The sequence below is a fragment of the Phalacrocorax aristotelis genome, chromosome 6, assembly GCF_949628215.1.
Source record: "Phalacrocorax aristotelis chromosome 6, bGulAri2.1, whole genome shotgun sequence".
Classification (NCBI taxonomy): domain Eukaryota; kingdom Metazoa; phylum Chordata; class Aves; order Suliformes; family Phalacrocoracidae; genus Phalacrocorax; species Phalacrocorax aristotelis.
In genome coordinates, this window is record NC_134281.1 from 20449866 (window position 1) to 20471082 (window position 21217).

The 21217-nt window shown below is 40.0% G+C and overlaps 1 protein-coding gene across 3 annotated transcripts in view; it reads right to left on the bottom strand.

Annotated features, from left to right (window-relative positions):
• The window catches only part of DCAF1 (DDB1 and CUL4 associated factor 1), a 53720-nt gene that overhangs the window by 9353 nt on the left and 23150 nt on the right, over positions 1 to 21217 (bottom strand). For 2 of the 3 annotated variants that reach the window (XM_075096448.1, XM_075096449.1), the window contains exons 12-22: positions 20907 to 21076; positions 19009 to 19133; positions 16631 to 17891; positions 15260 to 15458; positions 14465 to 14547; positions 13476 to 13560; positions 11740 to 11973; positions 11130 to 11223; positions 10556 to 10660; positions 9658 to 9731; positions 8408 to 8512 (exon numbers count right to left, since the gene is read on the bottom strand). In XM_075096448.1, the coding sequence (XP_074952549.1) occupies positions 8408 to 8512; positions 9658 to 9731; positions 10556 to 10660; positions 11130 to 11223; positions 11740 to 11973; positions 13476 to 13560; positions 14465 to 14547; positions 15260 to 15458; positions 16631 to 17891; positions 19009 to 19133; positions 20907 to 21076 (2535 nt within the window). Of the gene's footprint in view, positions 1 to 4355; positions 4411 to 8407; positions 8513 to 9657; positions 9732 to 10555; positions 10661 to 11129; positions 11224 to 11739; positions 11974 to 13475; positions 13561 to 14464; positions 14548 to 15259; positions 15459 to 16630; positions 17892 to 19008; positions 19134 to 20906; positions 21077 to 21217 lie in introns of all 3 variants that reach the window. The other variant, XR_012661096.1, reaches the window with a different exon arrangement.

Genomic DNA, 21217 nt, shown 5'->3' on the forward strand with positions numbered 1-21217 from the left:
TAAAACTTGTTTGACTCAACCGAAGAGTTAATTTGACTCAACCAATAAAGTCTAGATTAGGCTGGAAAAGACCATCTATAAAAAGGGTTTGTATCAATTTAACTCAAAAAGTCTCAAGTATGTAAATCAGTAATGTGTATTATCATCAGTTATACACTTTAGACAAAGTATAAAGGATGCAGGAACTGTGAGTTCTTCTAGGATAAGATTGCCAAATGGCACAATTAATTTAAGCGTGCATCTTAGAGAAGATCTCTCAATAATCACTCACCAAAATTCACTAATTCACACAGTAACACAAATAGCTTCAACACACAGTATATGACCCTGGAACTACATTGAGGATGATTAAGATGGCAAAAGTGATTCATGTCAGCTTTTTAACATGCCTGCACATAGGCAGATTTACAGAGATGTCATAGTACAAGAAGAGCTGGACATTAACTTACAGAATCAGAAAAGCAAAGGATTATCTCAATATTATCTCAAAGCAAATTACTGGTAACTTAACTCTACTACCAGTTTGTGATCTTACATGAAGACTCACAAAGCCAAGTAGATTTGGTTTATCATTTATAACTACAAAGGAAAAAACCTAAACATTTCCTAAAGGAATGGCATATATAGGGTGGCAGCACTGTAAATGCTTGACCTAATTCTTCATGTTGCCAGTATTTATAGCCCATTCAGAGCTCATTAAACACTCTTTGCTCATGTTCAAGCGTTACATATTTTCTTCTATGCTGTTCCTTGATGCACGTTTGCATGCACTGCATAGACTTCCATCATTATTATAGACTCTCACTTTACCCATTCATTTTGCACATAAAAAAGACACAAAATTTGTCTTTTTGGGTAGTACAGGTTATTGATACTTAACATATTAATAAGTGTTCATCTCTCAAAAAACATTTAAAGGCTCTGGAAACCCCCAGTCTTTCACTTATTTGAACTCTGATGCAGAGTCTGAGGCAGAACTTTGATTTAATGTTAACATAAAATGTTAAAATAAAATAAAATTTAAAAATCAATGTATGTAACAAAGTACTTTCAGAAAGTACAGCTTACAGCACTGCAGATCTGCAGTATATAAAAATATACCAGCTTCTCTATAAGCACTCTTAAGGTTTTTTATAGCATTTTCTTATATTTCTTGAATGACTTTTTTTTTTATGACCAGATGAACAAAATTTTAGACTGCTCAACTGCAGATTACATAATCTCTGAAATTTACACTACGGTGGCTGTTAGCTGCCAAGGGAAGATCCAACAGGTCTTTTTTGATTGTTGATATTAGGCTTGGAACCTTATCTCAGTTTTGAGATTTACAGGTCACTGATTTTTTGCTTATTTGACATGGTTTCAGCTGTTACAAAAAGCTTCATCTTTTTATCTAACACCTCATTCCCTTTCTGTTATCTACTAGGAGCTGATTCACAGTCCAACACAAGTATTTATATCAACAGTTCTCTGCCCAGCTTCCTCTGTTACTGCTCTATGAACTCTTCAGCTGGCATCATCTCAGAGCTGCTCCTTCCCCGGCCCCATGCTCACCTCCCATCATTGCTTCCAAGTCAATGCCTCTCACCTCCAGATGCTTTACAGCAACAGTCTGTCCTCTGAAAGCACAATCTCTGTCACACCTCTCAGTTTGAATCATGCTATATGGTATTACTTTACTCTTAACTATTCCTATTTTAACCTATGAGCCTGCATTTTCTCTACCTGCAAAACACCTAATCAAATGAAGCTTTTCCCACTTTTTCAAATCTTTCAGCTCATGTTTAATTCTGGCTATTTGTAGCTAAGTCTAATAATCTGTTGGTAAACATCTGCTTCTATAAACTGTTTATTTTCTCTAGTCTTTTCTGTAAAGAAATTCATGTTTCCCAGAGTCTCATTATTTTGGTAAATTTATTCACTTTTGCAAGAAACCACCTACTAGTTTACTTCCCCCTCTTTCACTCTCCTCCCTCAAGTTTCTCCTAGAAGAAAGCAAACTCATTTTTAATAATCTGTTCTCTTCCAAATTATCAGTATTATTTTAATTACTACCTATTTCCAGCATGGGAAGGGGCTTTGCTTTCATAAAAAAAGAACATATGATGATCGTTCAAATTCCAGAGGACTAAGATTCTCCATGTATTCATAATTCATCTTTCTCCACCAACAATTCCCTTGTCATATCTTCTAACAATTCTCTTTGCTTCCAAAACATGTTTAGCATATTGGTACTCTGATTCTTTGCTGTACAATTCTCAGGACTGACAAAGTGACCATTTCTGGTTTTCAGTCACTGAAGAATTTCTATCCGATTCCTCCCCCACTCACTTCTTAACACTCCCTGAAAAAAAGGGCAGCAGAAAAAGCTTAAGTATAGCCAGCAGCCCTTCTAGGGGGTCAAGCACATAAGGAATTTTACGTCCTAGATTACCTACCTAGTCTCCATCCTTCCCCTCACCTAGCAAGCCCAAACTCACCTCTTTTATCATACCATTAATTTCATTGTATTCACCTCCTTTACTCTACAGGGCTGCACCTACTTTTATCTTCTTGGCTACTTAATTGTTAGAATTTCTACTTCTTCATAGCCATTAATGAGGTCACAGAGCTAAAAACATAGAAGCCTGGGAATTCGCAGAAGTTACTACATGTAACAAGCAAGGAATCTTACCATAGGCTTCTACGCAGATGTAGGTATGTGCAGATTTAATACAGGAAACAGCACACAGCATACAGTATGTCAGAGGCAAAACATGGAGTGAAGAAATAAAAAAGCAGTTATTCTCTTAGTCTATGTAGTAGGTTTAGCTTGTCTAACAATGACTACTTACCCATGATGAATGAAAAAGCATCCATGACACAGATAAACAAAAACTTTAAAGTAACTGGGCCTCTGTTGGATGGGCATATTCAGTAGGGACTCTTTTGACCAATATTCTGGTTTTGCCTACAAAATGTTTACATTTTAATGTGACTGTATGACCTGATGATAATCAATCTAACTCCAGAGTCACAGTTGTCTTTGAGGCATGTGCAAGTCAATTTCACAGTCGATACATTCCTTAATGCTAGGGATAAATGTGTTCTAATGTGACTATTATGTTCTCTGTGCTGTAGGGCTCAGAAATAACATAAGCAGACCAGAACTAGGTGCAATTTCTGAATTTGCTTCTCTTCCCTTCTCTCACTGTTCTCACACTCTCACTCACAAAATTAAGCCCATTCCTTTAATTGCATGACAACAAACAATAGTGTGTAAAGCAATTTCAAAATTTGGCAGGTGAATGAACTCTCCCTCTATGGACGAGAATTTGTTCCTTCATTTTCTCAAGCTTCTGACTGACATTTCTCATCACAGCTATCACGGCTAAGGCAGCTTTTATTTTCTTGGATCCCACCTACTCTGGAAAGTCTAGAAAGATGTGTTGGGTGAGAGGAAGTCAATCTTTGATTTCTGTTCTGATTCTGAACAGGCAGAATTATCTCTGCTGAAGTGGCTTTACTCCGTAATACTAGGTCTAGCCTTCTGAAAACTCCAATTACTTTTCCCTTTCCAAGAATTTCCCGTTTACACTAACTGACAGGTAGTGAAACTAGATTCTGAAACAGCAGAATAGGCTGAAGCAGAGTTATTTGCTACTATCTGAAAATATGGTAAGAAGTACAAGTACTGGGAGAACTTTTTTTTTTTTTAATATCTGTTTTGGAGAATGCCTGTTCAGAAGATGTGTCTGTTACGTAACAGGGTGTTGATAGAAACGACTCTTTACTTAACCTCCCCAGCTGCAACTAAGTTCAAAGATTCCTATTAAGGTGTGCAAGAAACACATGCATATTATTATCATAAGTTGAGATATTTGTCTGAAAATACTTGTTCCCAACTATTATCCTGTAAAGCATTTAATCTTGAGCAAGATTTCAAAACGAACTATACCTTCAAGTGTTACAGGAACAGCTCCTGAAAAACTAAGGGTCCCTGATGACATTTTCATTCTAGACAGCTTGTAGTGGCAAAGCACCACCATGGTCTGATGGTTCTCAAATACATATGCCAATATGGATTGAGGTTAGTGGGTTTTTTCCCCAGCAAATAAGTATCTTCATGAAAACAGCAATAAAAGTACAGTGGAATTGCTGTTACAGGTGGATGGGGGAGAGTCCTAAAATAAACGTAGAAACGGGGCTCACAAAGACCACATAGAAAGCTGAGGAAAAACATTCTCCAACCTGGCTGTACCACATGTTAGAATAGGGATTGTCTTTTGAGTCTTTTTTGCCTTATCCTCATAGCTTTCATTTCACATCACCTAGAATTTTCTAAACCAATGCAAAAAGACAAATTACACACCTACCATCACCATTTCGATAGCCCAGAAGCACTGCAGGATAAACAACAGTTCTTCAGTTCTGGCAAAAGAAGTAGAACACACTTTATAGGACAGGGACAGCTAGATGAAGCAATCTGCTGCTGAAGCCATAAATCTCTCTGAACATGACAATAACAGAGTACTACTTGAGCCTCACAGATGCAGTATCATCGATATCATATACCACAGAGAGAAAAATAGGCCTTAAAGAACTAATACGTAAAGGAAAACTAAAATAAAGAGTTAAAAACGCAGACTGAAAACCCTGTAACCCACTCAGAAGATCACATCATGCAGACTTAAATTCCACAGTTTTGAGTCTATTCTGTGGTCAGCCAGTTTCCTTGGGTTTATCTTTTCTGATCACTTAATATTTCTGAAGTCTCCTTTTCAAGCCTGTGGCAACTGCCACGTGCCATTTCTAGGCCGGATCAGTACATTCACTTTCCTTTGCACCATCTCCTCTGAAATTTCTGTCTGCCTCACTACAGAAGACAGTAGATTACTGAGTGAAACAGGGGATATTAATCAGCCAAGAAAGGAAAATGAATTAAGCAAGCTATCAACCAAAAGATGGTCCAGCATCTGTACTAGTACTTCAGATGCCCATCTTATTTTTGCCAAGTCTAATTCTGAAGGAGTATATCAAAACAGTGGCAAATACCGGAGGAAAAGGACAACAATCTTGCTGCAGGACTGAAGAATAGGAAACTCTGTCTATATCCCCATAGACTAAATATAGTTTTACAAATACTTGTGAGTGAGACTTTCAGTCACTGATGGACCTGTTTAGATACTCACCCAGCAGTGAAATAATACACAAAACTCATGAAAGTTCAAGGCAGAAAGACTACTGTTTTTGGAGTAAAACATCCAACAAAAAAAGCTGACAAACCAGCTCTTGCTAAGTGTGTTACATATTCAGTTTTCCTCAGTTATCATAGTAAGTACAGACCACAAGAGTATCAATATCCATTTAGCATTTGTTCTGTTTAACAAGGCTTGACAACTCTGGATTACTGGCCATAACTAGGAAGAGGCAGCTTTCCAGAGATCTCATATGAAAGGCTAGTATAATAGCCAGGGAAGAACCCAGCTACAGTGGTGCTACTCTCAAGTATCTCAAACAAAACCATAAGCATTTACTGTAGCAGTAGCATACACAAGCCAGCTAAGTCAGCCTGATCACTTAATTTGAGGGCAATTTATGTAACAGACCAGTTGATTTTACAAGGTTTGGTCTGAGAAAGGAAGAGTAATATAGTGTTTTGTTTCTCCACTTAAATAAGAGGAGTTGGAAGACATCTATAGGCCAAATACCCCTGCTAGATTCATTTTACAGACTTTCAAACTTTTGCTTTTCAAATATCTGTCACAGAGCTATCAGTTGACACTTGTCAAAACTGACTTCATGAGGCATCAAAAGTTAGAGTAAAAAATGTCAGGCAGATCCTCTTCTCCACAGTTCTTAACTTGCCTGAAGCACAATTTTTAAAGCAATTTTATTCCGCATCCCATGACTTCTAAGCAAGGCTTGCCCATCAAACTCTATTTGATTACTTGTTACTGTCTGTACAGGAAAAAAACCTGTACTTGTGGACCCATGTAGATCATATACAAAAATACATATATGCATGAGGTCAAGGTATGAGGATACTGGGGCCAAACACATTAATATCTGCTCTAAAAATCTTGACCAAAGAGACACCAGATTAATGCTGATTCACATGGATTTCCCCCCACACCATTTTCATGAAAAAGATCAGAAAGCCTCCTCTTTTATCCAGAAGGCATTTTAGAATATCTCTGAGAAGTCCCAACAAGCTTGGAAGTATATTTCCAGTTTTTCAAAGCCCAAATCATAGAAACTAACTAGGCAAGTAATAAACACCTACATATGCGTGAGCATATGTATACACAGAAAACTCCTGTTCATCAGGAAACAAATTACCTTTGTCAGCCTTAATAGACAAATGTGCCAGAGAGAGTCTGTCTTAAATCTAGAAAACCTCTACTCATTCTAGCTCAATGCTGGATGTCTCTATAGAGACAAAAAGCTATGTTTTGTAAGCCTGAGACTAGAACAAACCTGGAGGAACAGCAGTGAATAGCTACAGGACAGAGGGCTTAGTTTGTTTTGCTAATATATATAGATTTAATTGAATTTGTGTTCATAAGCGTTCTTTATATTAAAACCAAATATCTATTACTAGAGCAACGTGATTGTAACCATCCCTAAAAGTTACTGTCTAGGAAACATCTGTACACCCTAGAAATTAAGACCATAAAAAGCAGAAATTATGCAATATTAACTAGTCACTCTTAGCTTGTACATCGATCCACAAGCAGCTTTATTTGAATACTCCATAAGCTTTACAGAAGAGCTTTTGGCATACTTAAATTCTGCCTGGAGCCACCTCCGTTCATAAGACAGGAAGCATTCCCAGTCACATTTGATGGATTATAGACACCTTATCTCCGCTTGGTACCTAGTGTTACAGCCTGCAACCAACAGCATTCAGACTGCATCCTCTAATATAAATACAGATCTCCACTTAAGTCAACACTTACCAGCGACATCACAAAACAGTGTCTTGATAGCTGCAGTTAATCATTGTACAATGCAAAAATCAATTTCAGCTACAAACTATTTTTTAATATTTTATAATGAAAATGTGAATAAGCTTACTAAAATATACTGAATGTGAACAAAAACAGTGGAAGCAGAGACAAAAATAGAAACTAGTGCCTGAGGCAAGCACTGGATGGCTAGAAAGTAGAAACAGCAGTTTCCCCCCCTCTTCATTGCTTTCCACAGAATCCTACTCTTCACCCATTCTAAAAGTTCCTAAACTGAAACCATCCAATCTAGGGATGGAAAGAGTGACCAATGATTTTCTAAGAATTCCAAGACTTCAGCTGCAACCTTGCAGCACATTGAGAGGACAGGACAGCAAACTGTGTATACAAATCAGAACTACTGCTTTGTCTTCAGAATCACAGTGAAATTGTAGCAATAACGACTAACTACAATGAAAGGTACTCTTTCCTGGGATCTGCTATCCAGTCTTCTGAACTGCAACATGAAAGTTTTAACCTAGCAACAGAAGATTCAGAGACAGAAAGGGTATCAGAAATCCAGCTTTCCACAGAGTCTGGAAAAAGCCCACCAAAATATACCTTCTGGCATTCTTTGGAAAAAGGTGAAGTCAGCTTTTCTCACAGGAGATACAAATATATGATTTACTAGAATGCAGACATCAAAGAGCAGAGAAATACGCATTTAAAATCTTTAGGGAATTGAAGCATAAGGTCTTTGCCTGTTTAAAAAAAAAAAACAAAAAAAACCCCAACAAACAACCCACCAACCACCTGACACCCAAAAAGCTACAAATTTGTCTTGAATTCTCATTGCACTGTAGTAACTATTCTGTGCTACTGTGTATTCTACCAACTGCACCCTGAGGACCACTTATTGCAGTTCTTAGCTCTTTTGACAAGTTGCCAGAGATCAAATGGCTGGTCTGAGAAGGAAAAACAACATATCCCAATGCAAACCTACAGCTTTCTTTAAAATTCTTAAAGCGTTTTGCTGTGTAGAGGTACTGTGCATTTTCCCTGCATTAGTCACAAGTTGTGTCTCATTCAGAAATTGGTCACAAGTTGTGCCCAAATATGAGACTTAGAATTTAAAAAAAAGAAAGCCTCAAAACACTATTGTCTCTATACTGGGTGTCAAAATATATTAAAAAAAATACCCAAGCGGAACAAACAGCAAAGTTTCTGATCAAGACTGAAACACTTACGGAAATTAACAGACTATAAATTATCATGTCAGTTTACTCAAAGTTATGCTAACACAGGGTCTGCATAGATAGGCTTAGTTTACACTGACAGTAAAGCAATCTACTTCACATTAGGTGAGACCAAATGAGGCATCTGTACATTATGGGTAATAAATGAACACCTGTTGGCCTCTCGCATGTAGATGGCTAACAGCTACTCCTGAACAACCAGGTTAATGCTGTACTTCTCACCTGATCTTCTTCTTCATCCTCTTCATCTTCTGCCAAACGCTGCCTGCCCACTTCATACAGTCTGCAAACCGTATCCATGTTCATGGCATCCATGCTCCCTTGATTCTGAAGATAAGATGCCCACACAGCAGTTAGCCCCAGGAATTAAGCTCAGCATTTATATTCAGTGCTATATCTGACCTGAATTACAGAAACATTACCAAAATCCTTCCATCCCATTTGCAAGCAGGAGTACAATTCGCACTAAAAATGAGCCTTTTTGGTTTCAAGGACCAGCCCAGGAGTGACGTAAATATCTACTTTCTGCTTCTGTCACCCACAAGTTACACTAATAATAGCAGACTTTACAAAACCTTTACTGGATCCTTAACATACTTTGGTTTAGTTCTCACCTAACTGCACATGACTTCCTCTCAAATTTGCCTCCCTATGATACCATTGAACCATATGCCTTGAAAGAATAGTGTCATATCACAAGAGTTCCAGAAGACATCAGGCTGATACCCCAGCAACCACTGCTGCCACATGCCAGGAAGTAACATTTCCAGTCACTCATATAAAAGAAAATTTTCATATCTTGGCCTCACCGCCTTAACAACTCCAACTTCAGTAGTTAAAGATGAAGCTTGCCCTACTAAAAGATCTTGGCTTGCTTTTTTTGGTCTGTAAGGATCAGTGGTTCACAGAACATTAAGTGAACAGGATTTTAAATTATTCCCTACACTTACACAGTCAGGTTCAAGACCCATTAGTTAATGTGGCTTCCCCCTTAACAGACCAGAAGTTTCGCTCAATATTTTTTGCTTCAAATCCTTAGCTTCTGGGATTTTGCTAGGAAGGTAAGTGAAAAAGGAACAATAAGAGTGATTCACAGAAAAGCTCCCAGGGAAGGGAAGATTGCACTTCCCTGTTACTTGATACAGTGCAAATTTTAATAGGCAATTATTGCTATAAATAGGAAAAAAATGCATTTGTCTTTATACTTATGAGAAGGAAAACCTCTGCATGTTCTGAAGTGGGAAGCATCTGAAGAAGAGAGGCAAATGTGTTTGGAAGTTTAAGGAATGAGAGGCAGAAAAACAAGACTGCTGGGGGTGGACAACAAAAAACTAACACCACCACTGCTTAGGACATGAATTTAATGACAGGACCTCCAGAATCATCAGTTCTGAAGGTTTTAAAAAAGGAGCAAAAAGCACTGCACTCAAACTACAGCTACAGAGACCAGAGTTTATTCTTAGCTCATTTACCTCAATGACAGCCAGATAGCAGTCCTTGCTGTCTGTGCACAAGTCAAAGATATTCCGCTTTACATCTATGGTAGCTGGAAAACATTACAAAAACTCAGTGGTTAACTGCATATTATTTAATGCTTGCTGAAAGAAAAGATCTAACAATATGTATCTAAAGCAAATAATAAAGTGTTGGGACAAGAAACAACAGCTCAGAAAAAAGTGAAATGAACATCATAACTAATTCAACCTGCAAAGAGCAGAAACATTGGAGACTGTCATAAAAAACAGCCACATAAGTTCTTAACCTACTCTGCACGGTGCCTTCTCTCTTGATAATACATTTATTGGCTCCTCTAAGCACAGTAAACAACACAACAGATAATCTTCCCTTCCAGGATAGGTGGCAAGCAAGGGACTGAGTTGTGAGCCACGCCTCCTTTCAATTTGTTTATGTCTGTAGCAGCAATTAGCTTAGCTCCAGGAGCTTTGCAAGCTGAAGACCAAACCGACAGCATTTTGAGCTACTAGCATGGGGAAGTGCTGTTGGGAAAATTGAGAAAAAAAAACAAAAACAAAAACAAAAAAACACCCTTCCTTCCTGAAATGAGACCAATGACATCTTGGCCAAATGACCTACTATCTCAGATTATGCCCTACTTGGAAAGAGGAAAGGAAAATAAAGCCAGAACTGCTGAACAGTAGCAAGTTAGTAAGTAAGGCAATCACACACTGAATAGGACATGATACTTGAACCTATTTCAGTGTTAAACCCAACTCTCGTGCTTCAGTCAGAACAGGTGATAGCAGAATCTGTTTTGGCATACATGCAAAGGGGAGGAGAACATGAATGTTACTGAGCCGAACTTTCAATAAACTTCAGACCTTCAGACCAAGCTATTTGCTCCTCTCTTACCTATAGGTTTATAATCAGTTGCATTAAATGTCCTGAAAGAAGAGCCAAAGGGACTTCTCATTCTCTCCTCCAGAAGGTCATCTTCATCATCTGCCTGCAACATAGCTGATAAAAGACAAGATTATTCGTTTCATTTGTCACTACCAATAATCAACTTAAGATCAAATCAGACTCTGACATTAATTTTCTTTTTATTTAATAGCTTGGCAAGACCCATTTAATAGCTACCTTTCCAGAGCTGCTTTTATTCATACTGCAGATCACAGAAATTTAATAGAGAGGACAAAATTATTTTCTCAAGCATCATCATATCTACTGTTATATGTAATTTTCTTTTTCAATAGGTTGATTTTTAATCTCACAAATGAGTTATGATATTGCTGAGGTTAGAGAAAACTGTCTTTGTCAGCAATACATGTAGCATAAAATTCCTGAAAGAAATTCTAGTTCACACGTGCCAGTAAGGCCTGGAGTTAGACACCCTCTCAGAAGCTTCCCATTTCACTGAACAAGCATCTACTTATCTCAAACCAGAGGAGACCAAGGAGAGTAATATAAGACTGAGAAGTCCTACCTCCATACATAACTGTGCCAGTATAGTTGAAGACCACACGACACTGATCCAATGCAGGTACTGTGTGTAACAAATGAAAAGTTCGGAGGTCCCACTGGAAAAATACAGGCTAAGGAGCAACGAACAACTGAAAGTTTCTAATTCCTTTACAACAGTGGCAAACAAGTGGTTAATTGCATTCCGGAAACCTCATTGCCACCCTCTTGCACATACGGCAGAACTGGAGTTGGCTTCCAGCACTGCAATCCCTTCCACATGTTCCAAATGAAAAAGCTCTTACTCAAAATGTCATTCCCAGTCATGAGAGGTTATTGCAGTAGCTTCAAGGTTGATCTTGGTAAGGGGTGGGAAGAGAGCAGAGGTACCACAGAATATATTAGGAAAGAAAATTTCTCTTGCTTTCTCCAAGTGTTAAGTATTTCCTCTAGGCCATATCAAAGGCAGAATCTAGATTTAAATTAGCTAGCTGGCTGACAGTACCTGATTCACAGACCATACATAACTTGTAACACAGCAGATCATTCATATAACTTCTACAAGCAGCTACTTGTTTATAAATACAAATTCTTTAGGTCCCAGCTCATCGGCTACCACAGTGGCCAAAGGATACAATTTCTGTGTTGACTATGACCTCCAGCCCATTGGGATGGAAAACACCACTGATAGTCATGTTGAATTTGTCAAACTTGTGGATGGCTTGTGCCGATCTGACATCCCAGAGGACACCATCATTTAGGACAAGGTCATCAGTGGGGTTAAAGGTGGCACAGTTCTTCTTGTAGTTGTTGGCAAGATCTGGGTTAAACAGAGTCAATAGCTTGTTGCCAGTCTGAATATCATAGATCTTTTAGATTAAAAAGAAAAAGAAAGATTAGTCACAATTTGTAACATACCTGTGCCTAACATCACCCCATGTTCCCCCTTCTAGATTGTTTCCAGAATCACCCCATCTCCCATTTTGCTTTTTCATTTCAAGAGAGAACATTCCAAGGATAACCCTTCCTGCCAGTCCTTTAACAGTTTTTCACACCTGGAACCAAGTCTCAACACATGTTTTAGCCAGTAATTAGCTGACTGCAGGTTCACTGATATAGTTCAATACAATCAGGATTAGCTCTAAAGAAGCTAACTCCATTATGAACAGTGGGCTCGGAAGCTGCAGGCACAAGGTACCGCTTAGCCAGAAACTGTTTCAGAAATGGAACTGGTTTCAGAGCAGATGGTATTTACAAACATAAAAACTTCAAAGCACACAGTAAGGGGAGGGTGTGTGTGTGTGTGTGTGTGAAGAAGCCAGAAACTATAGAAAATGAGTTAACATTCCTGGCATTTAGATAAAAGTGCTACTTTCTGAGCTTTACCTCAACCACCTGTTGGAAGATAAAAAGATAAAAAGGGCTTTAACTAGCATGAAGGGTTTATAACCATCTTCTCAGATAAATTTGATCTGTAACACCACTCAGAGCCTAGCTCTTGTTCAAACTTAGAGAGGAAATATTCTCTAAAATTGGAAAGCAAATCTGTCTACCAGATAAACACAATACACAAATTGATCTGACTTTCACATAAATCCAAGTTAAAAACTGGGCAGGAATGGATGGTTTGCTTAAACAAAACAAGAGCAATAAGTAAAATAAATAATTTGAATAAGTTATGAAACAGTTTCATGACAATATTTAATGCAAATACTCTTTCAAAAGAGACAGTGCCTATAATGAATGCAAATTAGCAGTGAGAAGCAGCAGAAGCACTCTGAAGCCTACATCTATCAAATTTGCAGGTATTCATATAAAACACTGCAACAGCATTCTCTGAAAAATATATTGGTAAAATTAAATTACCCAAAAAGTAAGCTGCAAATTTGAGGGGGGAAGGGGACAAAAGGAGGACACTTCTAAGAAGGACACTTAATAGGCCATTTCCCACAGCTGTTGACTGAGCTACTGTTTACAGTGGAACTACCATTATTATTACTATTACTGAAAAATAAGTCAAAGGAGGCAACTTCAGGGGAAAAGATCCCCCACCAAACAACCAACCAAAACCAACCAAGAAGTCCTGCATGGTCTCTCTCAAATGAACAAAATAAAGCAGATTCTGTGATTGCCCAGACTACTATACCACAGAGGCAGCACATTGCACACTGCTTGTGCTACAGTTGGTTTGGAATGGTCAAGTTTATACCGTTAGACACTTAGAAGTTATTTCACACTTTCAAAGCTCTCCTCTAAAGCATCTTAGTTCATCAGTTACACAGAGCATCATAGCACTCAGATCTGTTAGTAAATGTCCTGTGAATAATATTCTTGTCACAGATTCACAGCCACGACCTTTACTGGTACTTACATGGGCAATGTCTCCTTTTGTGCCAATGACCCTATCCTGAGAGTGCTTGCTGAACTCCACATAGTGGTCATCAGGGAAGGAATGCCTGTAGATAGAGTCAGTGAAGAAGTCAAGGAACTGCAGACTGAAACCACCTGTGTGAACCAAACACTACCCCAACACTTCCAGCAGAGGTTTCAACAATGCAGAAAACTAAAGACATAGAAGAGACTTTCCTTCACCATCGACAATGGCAGACTACAATGCTAAAATGCTGGCATTTGCAGGAAATATCTGTTACAGACCAGTGAAAAAAACCACAAGCAACAAATTCACAGACTTGTCATCAAATCACTGCTACAACAAGGTCTGCCGTAAACACAACACTATTTAGAGGATCGAGCAATGAACATCATCATGAATATTTAAACACACACGCAGGCCTCAGGCACATTAAACTTATCTGAAGAATACCCTCTAGCTGACCTAAAACAGGTCAAACCAGAACTGTTGCTTATGACTAAGCTAGACAACAGTCTTAAAAATGAGGAGCCTTCCACTCATTTTTTTGTGGGAAGGAGCAATTGTAAATATTGAAATCAATTTTAAATAGCTTTATCCAGGTTTGAAATAGCTTGGATCCAGGTCTGAAAATTTCAAGATGCAAATCACCATGTTAGTAAAATTCTGTAACTGGCTGCAGAAAGATTGTCAAGATAATAAAATACAGACATATTTCTTTGCCTTCAGGTATAACAGTGACTTTGCTGATCTATGTTGCATTAAATAGGACTTTAGGTAGTTAGAGTTTAGCTATCTGTCTGTACCCAATAAAATAGGGAAGATTCTAAACATCCCTTTCTAGGGAGCACATTTTATTTTTCCACAAGAGACATTGTGAGAGCTGTGCCGTACTGTTCTTTCATAGAATTTGTTCTTAGGATTTCTGCCTATATTGAAGAGTTCCTCTAACTGCAATATAACCCACAGCTGGATCAGAGTATACCTACTTCATATCAAAGACAGACTTCATTCCCCACAATGCAGACAGAGGCTGGCTCCATGTAGCAGATGTCAGCAATAAAGATCCGTCCTGTATTTCCAGATGGGAGTGGAAGAGGAGGAAGGGAAAAGAATTACCAGGGAAAGCAGAGGTTATCATTTCACTTATACACTTTAACTTACACTTACAAGATGAATTCAGGAACTACAGCAGATTTTGCGCTTATTAAACTACTCCTATGGGGATAAAGTCTAGTATCTAATACTATATATAATATAAAGAGCCCTTAGCAGACCAAGAAAAACATTACAGTTTTTCAGTGGGAAACAATGGGAACAATCTGTGATATTAACAGTAGATAAAAATCAGGATAATCCATGCCTGAACTTTGATGCCCTGTGAACAGAGTTCATTTCGCTTATAAATGAGGTACCTTTTATTTCTTCCTAGAATCATCCCCCAAAAGATTTCCATCTCCAACAAAGGGAGGTTTAAGAACTCTGATATCTTATCTCACATTTAGCTTAAATACATAGTCAGTTTAAGCATTTTTCCACTTTCAGACATGCATATTCAGTACTTTTGAAGGCACACAGCCACTGTTCATCTTCTCTATCATCTTGGAAAGAAAAGAAAAAATAATTGTAGAACTCACAGAGAGGGTGTATGTAACTCTTACAAGTACTTTGACAGGCATTGCAGGCCAGACAGTAGGTGCATTTTAGATGTGCACATACAGACAAGCCCAAAACATACCAGGGCTTAGAACTTCTAAACGCAGAACAAGTTTTTGATTACTTACCCTGGACGGCTCAAGGTGTGTGATGGCAGAGTTATGGCAGTTGTAACTGGCCTCTTCCTGTCCACTGAATACGTTATAGAGTTTCAACTGCCCTGTGCAAGTACCCAGCATTAAAAATCGTTCTCTTGCAGAAAATGCGCAACAGGTAAAGCCACTCTCATCCTCATTTGCTTCCCTGAACACAGAAATTGGACGGAACCTAGAGAAGGTAGAAATACAAGAGTCAACCAGGAGAGGGAGGAGAGGGAGGAGAGGGAGGAGAGGGAGGAGAGGGAGGAGAGGGAGGAGAGGGAGGAGAGGGAGGAGAGGGAGGAGAGGGAGGAGAGGGAGGAGAGGGAGGAGAGGGAGGAGAGGGAGGAGAGGGAGGAGAGGGAGGAGAGGGAGGAGAGGGAGGAGAGGGAGGAGAGGGAGGAGAGGGAGGAGAGGGAGGAGAGGGAGGAGAGGGAGGAGAGGGAGGAGAGGGAGGAGAGGGAGGAGAGCAAAACTGAAATGCTGCGTGATATTAAATTCAGTCCTTAAATGCCACATAGGTACAAGTTATAGCTTTCTTCTAGGACAAGCTAAGTGTCAATTGTACAACTAGCACTCAAGCGACTATGTTACAACAGTGTTTGCAACATTTCAGGGCTTGTTTTGCACTATTAAGTGCTTCTGTTAAGGCACGTCATTAAGTTGAAGCACTTGCAGTCCATCTTCAAAGCTGGATTGATGGAAAACCTGTAATGCCTGGATAAGTACCAACAGCTAGTAAAAATTTTTCTAACAGTTCTGAAACACTCAATGCAAGAAGGCTCGGTACATCAGCCAAATATCCTCCTGTCATCCTAATTTCCCAAGGTGATACTGGTTTCACTGTGAAGATGCTTTCATCTATGTGTCATCTTTATTTCTATAAACTTTACATCATCTTCTAATTTAACCTCAACAAAGAAAGGCCACACAAGTCTAGCAACTTGCAGTGCTGCAGATTCAGCTGCAAGAGCAAAATACAGATTCCACTGTCCTGCATTTGTCAGCCAACCATCCTCAAGGCCATGCTACAGTCTTGTGTAAAACTGGCATTACAGGCTTACCTTCCAAAGAACAAAGAGCTATGAGCTTCATTAATCAATGTTGCTAATGAATTAACATGATACTGAAAATAAAGCATGCTTTATGCACTAAGGGTCAGCACTAAGGACAAGAGGCACAGAACAACTAGAACTCCTAAAAATGCCTTTCAAGGCTCTCCCACTTGTCACTGTTAAAAGTGTTAAAACACTTTTCTCTCCAAGGATACTCCACTACGGGACTGCACAGCCTGAATCCAGGTAAGGCTTTCTAGCACAGGATACATCCTGAGAGGAATCAAGAAACATTTTTCTTCCTTACCTGCTAAATATAAGGTGTCTATCAAAGCAGCCACCATCCACCCCTCCGTACTTCGGAAAGGCTGCCCTGCGGGTCAGCCGTGAGGTAAAGTTAGTTGGCGCTTGGCGCCTCTGTTTTGGCTCAGGACACTGGTGGGGAGTAAAGAGAGAGAAAGGGGGACAGGTGGCAACAGGGTTCTTGCAGCGGGCATGCTGCTCCCTAAGGTACTCTGTGATTATACTGTCCAGCGTGGGTGGGGAAGGAAGGTGTCTGTCCAGCTGCTTTTTGATAGCTGGGCTCTGGCTGTAGGCGCCATGGTCCGATTTTTGTCGCAACACTCTGATTTTTCTGCCGTTGCAGGGAGATGGCCTCTCCCTGACAAAGCTAATCCTGCCAATCAGAGGAGAATTGCTGCCATAAGATGGGCCTGGAAGGGCAAGTGGACCTTGGGATGCAGATGGCCTTGCCTGAGCATGGACAGAAGTGGCAGCGGAACCTACAGAAGTGTGGCTACTCAAACGGGCTGAGATGCCGTTAGCTATGCGAGGAGTGCGAGGCAGGGTCACAGGAGAGGCAGCAGCCGCAACAGGGGTGAAGGCAGATGAATGAGATGCTGCAGTCATGGGTAGGTCAGCCTCTTTAGTAAGGACTGATGCAGTTTCTCCTAGGCCCTTAGAGATGAGATGGTTCCGAATCAGGAGCAGCAGCTCCTTCTCAGGAAACGTGATCCTTGACTGGGCCACCACATCTGCTTTCTGCAACCGAGCCAGAGAGACATCAGTGCCAATCAGCAATGGCTTCCCCGAGACACGCTCTATCAGCTCAGCAGCATATTTGCAGAACTTCACGTGCTCGCTGCGCTTGTCCTGAAGCACCGGCTCTTTCATCAGCTGCTGAATTTGACAGCTGCTGAAGAGGGGGAGCTTGCTGATAATCTGCCGGACAGTACTGCTACGTGAGAGCCCCACCAAGGCTTTGCAGGCTAATGCTCGGATCTGATCTGCATCTGTAATCGGCATCTTGATAGATAGCAATGACAGCAGCACTTTGATGCCATTGTTGGATTGTACCACATTCCACATCTTAGCTAAAGTGTGCTCGCTGCTCTTGGGAGCCTGAGGAAGCTTTCGCCGGGGAGTTCCAGAGATGAATTTGCCAATACTGGAGATCCGATTATCTGGGCCACATACACAATTGATGATGATCTGAAGGGCTGATTTCTGAATTTCTGCATCATGGATAAAAAATTCACCCTCAGCAACTCCAAGGATGATACTAACACCTAGTGAGAGAAAGAAATAATATCTTAGAATACTTAAGAAACATCTTACACAATTCATCGGACAAGTAAGGAAGTCTTCAACAAATTTGAGGAAAATAGGTAATTCTCTTCACTCTGAGAACTTCTGAGTTCTGCTAACCAGCATAAGACGTATTCTTCTACCTCCCTGGCAAAACATTTTCCTACACTGATGCTCCTTCTCATCATCAGTAAGCAGGGAGTCAAACAGCCTTTCAGACAAGGTAATCAGGCATGGCCCAGGGACACAAAATCTGAGATACCTGGCATAGGGAAAGATGCACAGGCATGCCTCTGATTCTTACTGCAGAAAGCAACTGTCTTGTACAAATACTAACAAAGTAGAAACAGAGAGGAAGAGAGGGGACCATGTTACGAAGGGAAACAAAAAAAAATATCATATCACAGCTTCCAAAAGGAGTCAGGCAAAAATAAAACTTTGGGTTTGGTGCCCCACCCCCCCAGAGAGAGTTCCTGTTAGTTTCACATCTGCTTCAGAAGATCAAAACCCTCACTGAAGAATTGGTGCTTTGTCTAGAGAAAGGTTTTGTGCAAAAGAGGTTGTCTTTTGCCTATATCTGCTACTCTGCCCACCTTTTATTTTTTTTTTTAAACAATGGTCATGTCCCATTTAATACATGAGCCTTAGATCTGATGCAGGCCCATCTCATTCATTTGCATACTGAATCTGCAGGTAGCCAGTTAGAGCATAACTCAAACAGCAGTTATTGTTCCTCTCCCATATTCTCAAATATATCCCCAGAAGACCTAAATTTCTGAGAAGTTGAGGGAACCTAATAGTCCCATTACAAAGGGACTACAAAGGTAGATTTGCCTCCATCTGTATTTAATGAGCTCTTGAAAAGCTCAAAGACCATACCTTCAAATTTGTAATCCAACCACAGTGCTAATCATGACACAATTTTAACCACAGTCTACTCTCCCATTTCTTTGCATCTCTGACAATAAATCTGAATACATTAATTACTTTAACCCTTGTCTCACTGTAGGTGAGAAACAGCCGACTGAACAACTGAAAAAACATGTAGCAGGAGACAACGGATACGTACGTAAGTCATCAGGACCATATTCAGCTTACCCACAGTGGAAACAGTAGATCCAGCTTCATCTAACACATCCACAGGTTCTGCCAGCTGCAGCTGGATTTTAGGAACCACAGTCAGGATGGCTAGCACATCCAAAGCATATCGTACTGTGTCATTCCTGGAAGACAACAACAGAAGATCTTCTTAGAGGTGTACAGAGTTGTTTCAATAACATAAAGTAGTATTCAGTCTACTCTACTCCAACAAATAGGAGTAAATCAGTCATATCTGGTGTATTTGACGGTGCCTTTTGATTTTAGAATATGCCACTCAAAGGGCTGGTCTCCACAGAAGACAATGTTCACACACACCATTGCCTGCAGTCTGTCAGCATTTATCCCACTTGCCCACAAGCTCCTAAAAGCACTGTAGTTTTGTATTTGTAAAAATAAGAATGTTAAGACAAAATCATTCTAAATTAAGCTCCTCTGTCTACTCTAACTTTACACCTTAGTTGGAAAATACTGCTGTCTAAAACACTGTCATCTGTAAACTGGAAAGGAAGTTTTTCTGAAGTGAAGGGAAACTGTTTAGCAAATAAACAGACAATCGTGATATGGAAAAAGGCATCAACTCAGGCACCAGTTTGAGAGACACAGTTGTGTGGAAGATGAAAAGGGCTGTTAAGCAAGAGGTAGAAGAACAGAACAATGCAAGAAAAGGGGGGAAAGTTTGTAAGCCTGTATGGAAAGGTATGAGTTAACCCAGATAGCAATTAGGAAACAGCTGCAGAGTAAGAAACAAGAGAACAGAACCTACCCAGGAGAGTGCAACCTGAGAGAGAGGGAGGCAGGGGATTGCAGAAGCAAAATGGATTTCAAAGTTCTATTAAGTTAAGTTAGGCAAGGAGCTCCTGCAGGCAGCAGAAATAAGGAGGGAATCCCGGTGACAAGAATACAGCTGATGACAACTATTTATAGCAAAGGAACTCACCAGTGAACGTATCTCTAGAGAGGACTACAGCTTCACTCTGGGAAGCAGACGATCATTAGGACAGACAGACACTGGAACTTTGCACCCATCCTCCTTTTGAGCTGGGGGCAGGATCCTAATGGTATCGTATGAGAGCCTGGTGGCAGTTCCCTTTCTTTTATAATAGTAAGGATGCTGCTGATTTTTTTTTTGTTGGGTGGGGAGGTGAAGGAAAGAGATGCCACAGAAAGATAACAGAATATCATGGTGCCTCCACAGTTTGTCTGTGGCCAAGACAAGGCAGAAACTTAGAAGCGGCATCACAAGGTGAGCCCCTCTACCAACATTTTGAGTTTAACAGCTGGTGGTGTATCATCTGGGGACATGAACCTGAGCAATGCACAGTAACAATCTTCAGTCATTTCCTCTCTCAAACACTAGCTTCTTGCATATTCATACAATTATTTTGCACAGTTATATCTGCTCAGTAAACTTCAAATACCAACAAATTGAAGTGATATACAGTGTCCTCCCTTGAGTCAGCTAAACTTACTACATCCAAACAGATATCCCACCTCTTTCCAGGATTAAGATACGTCTTGATTTTACCCTCTAATTTCAATGTTTTCTAGCCTCCATCTAACGAAAAGGTAAACGCATTTTGAGACAGATAGGAAGTGGCACAGAATTGTGATTAAGCTCTACTATGATGCTAATTTCTCTGAAATCAGAGGCCTGAGGCATTTTGGCTCTTCAGAAATCTCCTGACATCCCTCTCTCTACCTCAAGATTTCAGTCCTCCTTTCCATGGTGTTAACTTTCATAAGCACTGTGAGCCACAGCACACACCCTAAGAGCACTAACCAGTATGTGCCTGTTTTAAATGCTATCAGAGAGGTAGAAAATCTAGAAATGTAACGTCCTGCCCAAGAGTCACAACTTACCACACTAAAATACAGTCCTAGAGCAAAGAGCTCACCTTGCATAATAGGTCTTCCAGTTGCATGCTATTGAAATGAGCTGAAGCATGAGTTGCACACAAGACAATTTGAGAAAAACCTCTGCTGGCTCCCAGTAGAGCTGTGCTGGACCATACTCAATCAGGAACTCCATCATCTCTACAATCTGCTCATGAGTATACGAACAGGCCTGCAGGGAAGTGAGTTGGAAGCATTAAAAAGAGACCACGGAGTTACAAGCTTGCACATCAAGTCCCACCACTGGGATTTAACAGAAAACTGCATCCAGAAAGATTAGACTACCACTGTTCCTTGCGGATTAAGTAGTTAC